General features: G+C 43.7%; 1 protein-coding gene across 1 annotated transcript in view; it reads right to left on the bottom strand.

The window, feature by feature from the left end:
* The window catches only part of LOC142583473 (neural cell adhesion molecule 2-like), a 57,463-nt gene extending 50,776 nt beyond the window's left edge, over nucleotides 1-6,687 (bottom strand). The window contains exon 1 of the mRNA XM_075693961.1: nucleotides 6,075-6,687. Coding sequence (XP_075550076.1) covers nucleotides 6,075-6,270 — 196 coding nt within the window. The 5' untranslated portion in view covers nucleotides 6,271-6,687. The remainder of the gene's footprint in view (nucleotides 1-6,074) is intronic.
* Between the last annotated feature and the right edge of the window lie 5,410 nt (nucleotides 6,688-12,097).

Genomic DNA, 12,097 nt, shown 5'->3' with positions numbered 1-12,097 from the left:
TCAGCTTTGAGCGCCTGTAAAGCAAATAGAGAATAATAAGAAATTTTTCTCTTGATAGCTGTAGCCTACTGCGTTCTTCTAGATAAAGCCCCCTCAGGGGTAGTACGATTTCCTAAGCAGCCTCTGTGGTTCAGACAATGTGGTCCTATACTCAGTGCTCATTACGACCTACCCTTATTTGTTTTCTGGAGACAGAACTCATTGAGCCACAGTAGTTACGACGTGCACTGCTGAACGGCGTGACATCGTCACGGCTTTCTCCATGTCCTGCTTTTTATGCCGTAACGCCTTTTCCGCTGTATAGGGTAGGAACCGGACCCGCGTCACAGTTTCCTTGCCTTTCTTTTATTTTTCTCTCTCTTTATATATATATATATATATATATATATACATATATATATATATATTACTTTGTGCATTCTTGTTGTCCTTTGGCCAAAGGATTTGCGCCGGTTATCGCGCCTGTCTCTAGGAAATTCTGTATGTGAGCTACAAATGTTTATCTAGGGGAGACGAACGGCGAAAAGAACTCTGCGAGGCAAAAAAGAAAAAGAGAAAGAAACGAACTGCACAAAAACAAATAACTACAAGTAAACACTAGCCACAAAAATCAAGTGGACGGGCCAGACTAGTATGTGGGCAGTGTGATGGCGTCAGAAATGAAAACACTGTAGCTATCCTGAATCGCGTATGACCTGTGCGTAGTTAACAAGAACGCAGGCACAAGAAAAGGTGACTGGTGCATAAAACCCTGCAAGATGACCTTCCGCAGAACTGTGTGTACCTGCGCTTCGATGTCATTCATTCGGCCTCGCTCTGCGATCTGGGAGACTCATACGTAGTTCACAAGGCAGATAGGCTGCCATGGAAAGCCATTGGTTCGAGTTCGATCCCCGGACCAGGAGTTACTTTAGTTTTTTCTACTACGAAGTTTTCTTTCTGCGAGTCCCGCCCGTATGTGTTTCTTTGTAGATTCGAGCTACAGTCGGGTGGATGACAATTTCTCTTGAACGCAGTTTTCCCTTTTACACATATACACACATACGTGGATATATATATATATATATATATATATATATATATGTGTGTGTGTGTGTGTGTGTGTGTGTGTGTGTGTGTGTGTGTGTGTGTGTGTGTGTGTAAGAAGCACAACTAAGCGGTAATCTACGGTCTAGTTGCCCTACGGTTTTCAAGGGCTACAGTATATATACAAAGAGAGAGAAAGAGTTAAGAGGTCGCATTTATGTTACACTTGCATGAAATTAGCTCATGGAAGCCTGCAAAACTCGCTGTATTTCTGACAAAACATTCTGCAGTTTGTACTGCCACATATGTGGTTCAGCTTAGTCGTTTTAGTTTCAATGATGTCTTGCACTGCCGTCCTGATTGTATTGTTTCAATAAAAAGAAAGTTTTGATCTACAGTTATCTAGAACAGTTTCGGTAGTTCGTCAACGTAAACCGACCGTGGTTGCGCAGTGGCTATGGTGTTATAGGCTGCTGAGCACGAGGTCGCGGGACCGAATCCCAGCCACGGCGGCCGCATTTCGATGGGGGCGAAATGCCAAAACACCCGCGTAGTTAGATTTAGGTGCACGTTAAAGAACCGCAGGTGGTCGAACTTTCCGGAGTCCTTCAGTACGGCGTGCCTCATAATGGGAAAGTGGTTCTGGCACGTAAAACCCCATAATTTAAGTTTGTCAACATAAAAAGATGGAGAAATTCAAAAAAACTTACATTGACTAGTCAAAAACGTGGAACGCGACTTTCATGCTTTGGCAACCACTTCCTAAACAGCGGAAATAATTAATTAGATGCAGATGTATTAAGAGTTCCATTACTGCAACCGAAACGGCATCATTAATAAACATATAACATTGGTAGCAACATGTGGCAAACGCAAGAAATTCTCCGCGCTATACGCTCACCCTTGCAAGGATTAAGTACGTTATGGTCCATAACGATATCTCGAAGAACATTGGCTTTTAAATTTTATAGAGAATACCAGAGGTTTAGTTTTGAATGGTGCAGTCTAGTGATATTGTAAAGGTTGCGACGTAGGGTTATCGAGACCAGTAACTGCAGGCTCTGTCTAGGAATCATATCCAGAGTGCAAGTGGTCACCTGCGCTTTCCTCTGTTTCATTAAAGATCAGCTGTCCCCAAACTACCTGAAACCCACGGCTCATAAAACAGTGTCTAACTAGCATAAAGAAGAGGGCGAACGTATTAGGCAAACACACACAAAAAAATACTAATCATAGTAATACCGGCACGTAGGGACAGTGATACAACAGCCTGTGGTTTGGTTTGTTGCGAATATCATTTTTGAGCACAGCTTTATTACTATCTACTTCGAATACGCAATTCACATGTCAGTCTACATTTGTTGTCGTCGATAAAATCGATGTAGAACCTTTTGTGCACTGTCACTTCTTGTAAAGTTCACGCAGCCCAAAATATCGCCGGAAGTATTCAGCCAAAGTAATGTTATCGTAACGAAAGATCTCAGCGTTTTCATTTTTCAATTGAGGAAAGAATTACTTCTTGCATAGCAAGCAAGCCGAAAATATGAAAGCGGACAAGCTGTTTCATTTACTGCTCAGAGTATAGATTTAGATGAGGCATAAGCTGTTTGCCTTTCTTATCAGAAACAGCAAATAGATTGTTTCGGCAGCTCTATCAATTAGTAGGAAAGCGTTAAGAAATACGGTCTGATAAAAATTGCATACAGCTTCTCGGTCCTGATAATGGAGGCTCAACTGGGATAATTCGTTCAAAATTTACACGAGCGAAAGAGCAGCCGTGCTACAAGCGAAACAAAAAAATAATCTTACAGTGGCGTGATGTAGAATCTGATTTTTGTATCGCTGTCTTCAGTCCGACGCCTGTTTATAGTTCAGACAGCCCGAAGAGTTGGCTGTAACTGCAATATTTTGCCGTGAATACAAATGGTGCACTTAAAGTGCAGGATTCCGACACCAATACGGGCTGCCGAGATTTTGCGCAGCATGGCGAAAGATGAAAGGACGGGGTTCTCATTAAATAAAGAGGAAACCTTTTGTGGGCCGAGAGGAAGCGGTGTAATCAAATTCGGAAACGCTGAAATCACGACTTTCCTTTCACGCCCGCTCGCCACCGCGTACTCGGCGAGAGCACGCCACTAATTGGCGTAGAGTGACTTCTCCGTTTGGGATGTAAAAGTTTTGAGCACCACCGCACGGTTTGGCCGAATTAGATTAAAAGCGCTTGGCGCTGCTCGTATATCGCGAGGTTTTTCTTCTTTGTACATCCAGAGCATATGCAGGCCGCCTGTGGTTTCAGAGAGAGATGATACTGTATACAAGACGCAAGAAGCATCTCACGTGCTGAAACGAAATAAATTTCATTATAAAACCGAAACAATATAGTTATGCGTGAGACGGCTATTCTGCACAAATTAAAGATTTCAACCAAGGATTTCACAAATGCATATCATGCGCAAGGATTAGTCTGACAGAAGCTTCTCTACCTCTGACACTTAGGGACCTTGTCTCAAGTGAATTTTTTTCGGAATACCTTCTTCAATATTGTCGCTGCGTCCTATACTGTTTTGCAATAACTTTATACAAGAATTTATTTGTTTCATCATTTTTTATTTTGTATCAATAGTGCAGTCAAAAGAAGTAGCCATTGCAGATAAACGGCCATTCTTGTATTTATATGCAGCTCAGTTCCCAAAGCAGAAAGAAGGCATATCTGTCCGAGTACCACTAAATTGCAGCAGAACTGATAGTTGGGCGAGTTGGTACGGATTCATAGTAAAATATTTTTGCGCGCACAATTGACAAGGACACAGTGAAGGGGGACACACGAGCGCTCGTGTGCCCCCTTCTCTGTGCGCGCAAAAATATTTTACTATGTACCACTGAATGTTTGAACTATCTCTTCTCACTGTAATTAGCCCCTGCATTGTTAATTACAGTTGAACGATTTTTATTGTAGTACCAGGAGTGACACTGACTTCTATAATTCTTCATTGCTTTGCGTGAACCTATTTGATAACTTTTAAATTTGACTAATATCTCTGTGTTCACATGCTGGGTTATTAACGAGACTGGATGAAATGAAAAGATCCAGAACCCTCGATTCCCATTTGCAGCGTACATGCGCTGTTGTAGACTAACACCAGTGGCCCCAATCGTTCACCTCAACAACCTTGTGGTTTGTCTGTTGCACTCAGCTGGGTTGGACATGCATTCATGAAGAGCGCCAGCTTGGCTGTTGCAGGATGGCGCCTTTGAAACGTACAATCGGTATATTCTCAGCAATGACCAGCAGGAAATATGAACCCAGCCGGCGCAGCTATTAGCCGTGTGTACGCAGTTATTGGCTCAGCTACTTACGGAAGGGATATTTGGGGATCAGCGTGTTACCGTTATCCATTGTTTTTTTTTAGTTCAGTTCAGTTCAGTGTTCAGTTCTGCGCCTTCGTCTGAAGGAAATATATTGCTTGTCGGATAAAAGTGTGAAAATGTTTGTGCTGTATGTTGCTTTAGCTCAAAAACACAAATTCCGCCACCGTTGCCTGTGCTCCTAATAAGTAAATGGTTTCCGTAGACGGGATCAAGCTGTGGCTCCTAGAAGTCATTAAAATGCCTATCAGTAGCGATGGGTCAGGTTGAAGAAGGGGTAACGAGAAAGCGATCAGTTGACACTGCCTTTATAAGTGCCCAATGTATTTTCAGATCGTAGCCCACGCACAGAAACGAAAACAAAGCGTAATTCGTGAAGTTCTACTTCCCAACAAGCCCAACAATTCGTGAAGTTCTACCTCCTAGTGTTTCTTTCTTTGTTTTTTTTTCAATATTAGGTTATGGGCCAGCGCTAGCTGAAAACTCGTACAGTGCGCACCTTTGCAGCGCGCACCCGTAGAAATGTGTAGTCACTAAAGACAGTTTGATTCCTCTTCTTCTTCTTTCTTCTTTTATTCCCTTTACCCCTTTCCCCAGCACAGGGTAGCCATCCGGTACTTACACTGGCTAACCTCCCTCTCTTTCCCCTCCTTTGTCTTCCCCCCTTTGATTCATGTTTGTTGTCTACGACTTTGCCATATTTGTCGAAGCTTGCGCAATATACACGTACACAAGTTCACCACTGTCAGAACCACCAGTGCCTTGTGAGTGGTTTTCCTTAAACTCACTACTGAGGTTTGCGAATAAGTTCGGCCACTGATGAGTGACTTCTCTTAAACTGATTGTAATTGTAGTTTTTCTTTTACCAATAACGCGTCTTTCTTGGACCCCCAAGTACACGTTGTCTTCATTGCAACGTTACTCTTCCATACCGGCATGGAGAGCTGCGATGAAATCGGGTACAAAGTTCTCAATAGAAAGTCCGACAGCATATTTTTTTGGTGTTTTATTATTTGGTGTCCTCAACTTCACGTGCAACATATGTAATACAAGCCATAAGCTACAGATTAAGAATAACAGTCTTCTCAAGTAAAGAACATGGAATACAAATACCAGCTAAAAGTAATGCTAAATTAGCATCCCTACATGAAACAGCATTTATTCAGTGAGAATAATTGTCTTATTGAAAGTTCAAAATGTCGTTGCTATGCTGCATAGATAGATATACATGTATGCGCTTTTCTGGAAAAAAAATTGCATTACTGAACCTGTGGAGAATGGTTCGTCCGCAAAACATTCTACGCTTTTACTGCGCCTGTGCGGCGCAAAACAAAAAGATAGTTTTCAAAGCAAGCTGGTATTCGTCGTGACATCTTGTTAAGCCGCATATGAACAACATTTGGAAAACCAAATTTTCGCGCTTGTTATCGTAATTTCGCTTAAATGCTAAGCAGAGCATTCCCTATCGGCAGCGGTATTAGAGGGGGGGAGGAGAAAGTAGTCATCGTCAATAGTGCACTTTATTTATTCGATAAAAAGATGTCGCATGCGTATTCGCGTCGCAAAGGTGTCGGAAAAAACTAGCTTTCCCAATTATTATTTTTTGTATACGTACACACGTTTAGAAAAAAAAAAGAATGCTTTATGAACCAGTAACAACACTGTCAGGAAAGTATTCTCACCTCCTACGTCCAGGGGGCACGCAACCAGCAGAAGAGCCAATATCAGCGCAACGGGCCAAAGGCAATCCCGCGTAAGAGTAATCCAAGTAACTCTTGCTTTCGAGGCCGATTGTTTCTGTGACCACAACATTGTTCCAAATATTCCCAGTCCACGATGTTTCCAGGAATCACTGAACTTCGCACCGCACGTCACCATTGCACAAGACCTGTCTAGTGGTAACCGAGTACGAGTTGCAGCGTTCGGTGCCTTAAAAAAAGGAAAGAAGAGTTAAGTACTGTCTAGCTTATCCGCTCGCTGTAGGACCTCGGTTGGAGTCCCTAGCAGAGGCAGGACTCAATAAGCGCGGAACGAACGCGCTGTATAAATTGAAGATATGATTCTTCAAGCACCCGCTTTCCTTCACGGCGAAAAACTAAGGCTGTATAAAGTTGAAAGCTGCTTTTGGTGCGGCTAAATTTATCACAGAGCTTAATTTCCTTGCGTAATCAGGAGTAAAAGTCTATGTACCAAAGCAGGCATTCTGTGGAGCTAACTCAGCTAATGAAAGCCAGTCCAATGCGGGGGAAGAGTGCCGTGGCCGGATCCCGCAGTCGTCACAGCGTGAAACCAGAACCGAAGCGAATGCGGCGAGTGACTGCGAGATCTCCTTCGGCGGGCGCGCAGGACAGAAGGGGGGCGCGAGGGGCCTGTTGGGGAAGAGAGAGAAGGGTAAGAGACGACTGGGAGCGCTTCCCGAATCGATGATAGCAGCCCCATCTGGCGGCCGTGGCGGGAGGCGGCCGCGGCCGCCCCCGTATCCACCCGCAGCCACGCCGTGCGTGAGCATAAATCCACGGCTAGCTGGAGGCCAGTCCGAAAGAGAGAAAAAAGAAAAAAAACATATCTAGTGCGTTAAAGAGGGAGAGAAGAACAAAAATGTAAAGGCAAGCAGGGAATGCGCATCTAGGCGCGACCACGTTCCTGTGCAACCAGGCGTGCTTGGAAAACGGTTCCTGACAAGTTGCGCTTGGAGTTCAGAGGCGCCTTGGGCTGCTGGCTTGTTGCTCCTTTCCCTTATTCGATTTTTGTATCAAAAATTGACCATGTGACCTCCCGTTCGCTTTTTCTGCATTGCTAACTTTGCCGAAACCGCATTAAGGGTCGAAATACTTAAACTGCCTACCTTCAATAGGTTTAAAGCTTGTTTGCATACTTTGACGGTAAAAAAAAATTATTGTTTTGTGTTTGCATGTACCTTCTGCTAAAACATTTATGGCCACTGCGCGCTCAAGTTTATTTAACAACAGAGCTTCTCAAGCTTACGGAAATTGACCTGATCACTTTGCTAATGGTTAAATCATTACAGTAGTACAAATAATCGGTCTCGGGGCCTGTCTAAAGTTTCTATGCCTCTAATTGTAACTACAAACAATTTTTTTATATACCGGACGCGACACGCTTATAACGCCGTAACTGCAGAACTATTATAGTCAGAACTATGAACTCAAGCACGTTAATTGCTTCAACTAGTACTTTTTTTTTTCTGCTGCAGATGGGGCTATCTAAGGAAATCTATTTTTTCATCGCCTCGATTTGAAACATCGTACTATACCATCCCTTGAGGTCGCTGTGAGGGCAGAACACAGTGACGACTGAGCAGGGGCCGGTAAATATGCTATCTTCGTCATCCTAGCGCTGCCATCACACATTAAAAGATCTAAACATTGAGCTGAACATGGCCTTCCCATATCGCTGTTATTTTAGAATGCATCCAAGCAATACTTAAGAAAGGCATGTGTGTGCTTTTGCTAGGAGGGAATGTTTTCTCTTGTGCGTTCCTTTGATTTCTCGCTTGAGAAGTGTGTCGGAAACATATCTCTCCATATTACTGAATCAATTTTCTTGATGGCGTCGGCGCTCAATTTTGGATGCATATATTTTAATAACGTGCTCTCAGCGACAAGAATGTCGTGACACAAACGCAACTTTTCTCCGACCCACATGAACACCGCTAATCGTATAGTGACTGTGTCTCACACTAATCTTTTCCGAATATAAACAACAACTGCTGACAGGACGAGAGGGAGTATACACTCAAGTTGGAATAGCTTAACGTTTACACAACGGTGGAAAGGTTTTAATACAAGGTTTGTAATGTGACGACCATGACAGTACTTTAGTACCATTAAAGGTAGAAAGTTAATAGAGGCTGTTGCAAAGACTCGTGTTTGTGGCCCATATACTTAAATGAAAAGATATGGCGCGACTATAAAAATATAGAACACATCGCATATGCCAAGTGTAAAAGTGTGACAAAAGTATACAAAGCTTCGGCTAAACAGTCATCTTTCGCCGTGGGACATTAGGGCGACTGCAGGAGTGCTTGCTAAGAGTTGTTTACTCGCTCTATCGGTATGCGAGAGATACTGCACAAACCCACACGTGTGAGCGTAAATCACACGCAAGAGGAAGCAATATCCCGGCGAAATATATACACTTTAACGTACTGCACTAGAAGAGTCCTTGCCACTTGCATTAAATCTGCATATGATTTTGCAGCTAGTACTCGGTAAGCCACCATGTGCCATCAAAGATGCGTGTGTTCATAGCATTACATGCCACTCTACAGAGTGGAAAAAATTTCTTTCCTCTTCGCTTGTCAGATATCTGGCCGCGTGCGTCGATCATCGCCTGCTCGTCTCTTTCATCAAGGAAACGATAGAAACGAAGCAAAATCTCAAAATGTACTTTACGGTGGTGTAAATTGATAAGAGAACGGCGAGTCATACGCGCACAGTGCTACAGCCTAACGCCTTTATATCGAAGTTCTTGGGACCTGCGAAATCACTCGTTATACAGGCCACTTGGTCGCAAAGCTCGCGCACCACACAGCTAACACCAGAACCAGAAAAGAATTATTACTTCTTTGTACAGGTGTGTGAGCCAAACCTATCAGGCTGTCAGCCATCTCCGTTTCCACAGCAATCGGTTGCGAGAGCCATCGTCGCCTGAGGCAAGAAGCCCTGCCGTGTTCAGCCTGTGGTATGACGCCGCTCCCGCAGTCCGAGTGAAAACTCTGTTCAAAAGCTAGGAAAAAAAACAGAGAAAAGATGATGTGCATAGCAAGATGTACATCTAAGCAATTTTCATGAGTTGTGAGTGCGAACGCGTTAATGTCCAATTGAATGCCGCTGAGCGGTCCCACGAGTTATGAACTCCTCGCGGTTTTGATTTGGCCTTGCTGAGGCACAGTTAAAACGCAGGCGAGATCTTCCGCAGACCAGGTACGCGCAGATAATACAGGCTTCAGAGAGGCAGGGTGACGTGGAGTCGCGGCGCAGCCCTCTCCCCTCGCGTAACACCTGGTACGCTATTGCAGCAGCAGGTGTTTGATTTCGCCCGCTCTGCTTCACCGAGGCGCTGTCGTGTCGTCGCCTCGCAGCCAAAGGGAAATTTGGTGCCGTTTCACTTCTTCAGACGACAGACGCAGGTTTTTTCGCTCAGCGGGCCATTTGACGCTTCCGCATCAAAATGTAACAAGAGCAGTAGCTACTGCACCATATTCTTCTGTTACGGCACAATACTAAGGGAGGGTCTCCGAAGTACCTATCATTGTGCCATCGCGGAAAGACTCAGGTTAACCCTTCACTTCACAGTAGACAGAATTTCTCTGTCTGTATATTTTCCAAACTTTGCAGTCTTCTAACCTTCTTGGCGCCTCGTGTAAAACAAACTGTTGGTCGCAAATTCTTCGTCATGCACGAATAACGCCATCTTTGATCGCTATGTAAATATGGGCAGCTGACTCCGTACTTTTCTTATTTTTATTCCCGTTAACAATGAAAATGAATGCATTAAAAAGGTGCATAAAATTAGTGCGGCGAGAGTGTGATAACATGCTAAGGCTGAAGGCTGGGCGTGTTGGTATAGCATACGGGATGTTGGATTGCGAAACATTTTGACGGGTCACACAGAAGAGAAACACACACAACGGAGTACTGCTTGCAATTATCGATTTGTTCCCTTGTCTCGGAATAAGTGCAAGAAGTTAGTCAACGGGGAAGAACAAAAGATACAAAACACATTTTACACAACAGAACATCTACCAATACGAAGCCGGCTTTGTCACATGATCATTAGGGTGCGCTAGACATCGCGATAAAAAGGAACAATGGCGGTAAAGAATTTCTTTCAGATTAGGGCGTGAGGAAATCAATATCTCTTGCACTAAGGCAAACAGACGGCATGTTTAGGCACATAATTGTCACGCTCGCAATCTCGACGACTTCAATAATCTCTCCCGTCATTTGGCTACCATCCTTCCTCACAATCGTGCAGTTCTCAAATATTGGCTGTCATCCGCAATCTCTACAATGAATCCCAAGCTGTAGAGCGACTGCTCTTCAAGCAGTCATGCTCCTTTAATCTTTCGTTCACACAGTGCTCGGTCTGTCCGATAGGCTTTCTGCCGCACGAAAGTGGAACAGACTGTACGGCTCAAGTAGACTTGAAAAAATAGTGGGGATGTCGTACATTCATTCACTCGCGCAGCGCATAAAGAAAATTGGTGAACGGCGCGGAGTTAAATTGCTCTCTTTAGGGGGGGGGGGGCGGTGGCGGGAACATTGCTGATACTGTGTGCGAAGGTAAATCCAGGTGCCACACAATAACTAGGCTGTGAAAAGCAATAAAAACGTTCGTCGGGTGCACTGAGGGAACGGTATATGCTGTACCACTTTCGTGCGGCTGTACCAGTTTCGGACAGAATGTGCAATACACTATGCAAAAAAGAAGTGAGGCGTGCAGACAGGACACAAGAGTAGAGAAGTGGACTACACGAACACCAATTCTTTTTTGCATTATGAATCCCTACCAACTAGATCAGCTTTCTGTCATTCTAGGAATGTGCAATACCTGAACGAAAGATTAAAGGAACACGAAAAGAATGTTTCGAGCGCAGCCGGCCTCAAACCTTGGGATTCATTCTAGGGAATCCAGATGTCAGCCAAACTTTTTAAGAACTGCACGATTCTGAGAAAAGATGGCAGCCAAATGATGCGAGAAATAATCGAAGTCTCCTAGATTGCGCGCATGGAAAGTATGTGCCTAAGCGTGCCGTCTGTTTACTTTAGTGCAAATGAAATTAATTTTCTCACGCCCTAAACTGGAAGAAATGTTGTACCCTCGTTTCTCCTTTTTATTGCGATGTCGAGTGCACCCTAATGATCATGTGACAAAGCGGGCTTCACATTGGTGGATGCTTCTTCTTGTAAAATTACTTTGTGTTATTCGTTCTTCCCCTTTGAGTATCTTCTTGGATTTATTCCGCGAACAAGGAAATAAATTGATAGTGGCAAGTAGCGCTCCGTTGTGTGTGCTTCTCTTGTGTGTTCCGTCAAAATGCTGCGCAATCCGACATCTGGTATAATAGCAGACATATTTCATATTACTTCATGTAAACGTTGCATGATGTTCTCACTTAATTGGTTCTTAGTTTGGCTCTATCTCTCCCCCCTTTTTTTTCAATGCCGGATGTTTTTATGAACGTTCTCACCTTTATTCCCCAGACCTTGCTTTCTTTATCAATTAACTATGGCTTCGAACTACTTTAGTATTCTTCTTCCCTGCTGAAGTTAAGCTTGTACGAAAAAGGTGTTGGAGATTGAAAAACAGCCCGCAGTACAATTCGAACTGCCCTTCCATCTGGTGGAAAACTAAAAATTAAAACACCAATATTCTTTGTGACGCTTATCTCAAAAGAGAATTTAGCGTCGAAAAACTTTCATGGGGTTGCCACATGATGTACTCGCTTTCATCTTCTTTGGTGTAAATAGGTTTATTTATTCTGTGCCTCGGCTACTTCACTGCATATACCCGTTACAACAAATAAGCGGTGAAAACACCTAGGCAAAAAATAGATGCCACACTGTAATGTCCCTTCTCATTACAATGCAATTGTGATGACATTGTAATGACCTTATAGCAACGACATCAAACCGGCTAAACGACCAACTGTAAATTAAGTCTAGAAGTAACAGAAGTG

This window comes from Dermacentor variabilis, chromosome 5, assembly GCF_050947875.1.
Source record: "Dermacentor variabilis isolate Ectoservices chromosome 5, ASM5094787v1, whole genome shotgun sequence".
In the NCBI taxonomy this organism is placed as follows: Eukaryota; Metazoa; Arthropoda; class Arachnida; order Ixodida; family Ixodidae; genus Dermacentor; species Dermacentor variabilis.
This window is presented reverse-complemented; position numbering and strand designations above follow the sequence as displayed.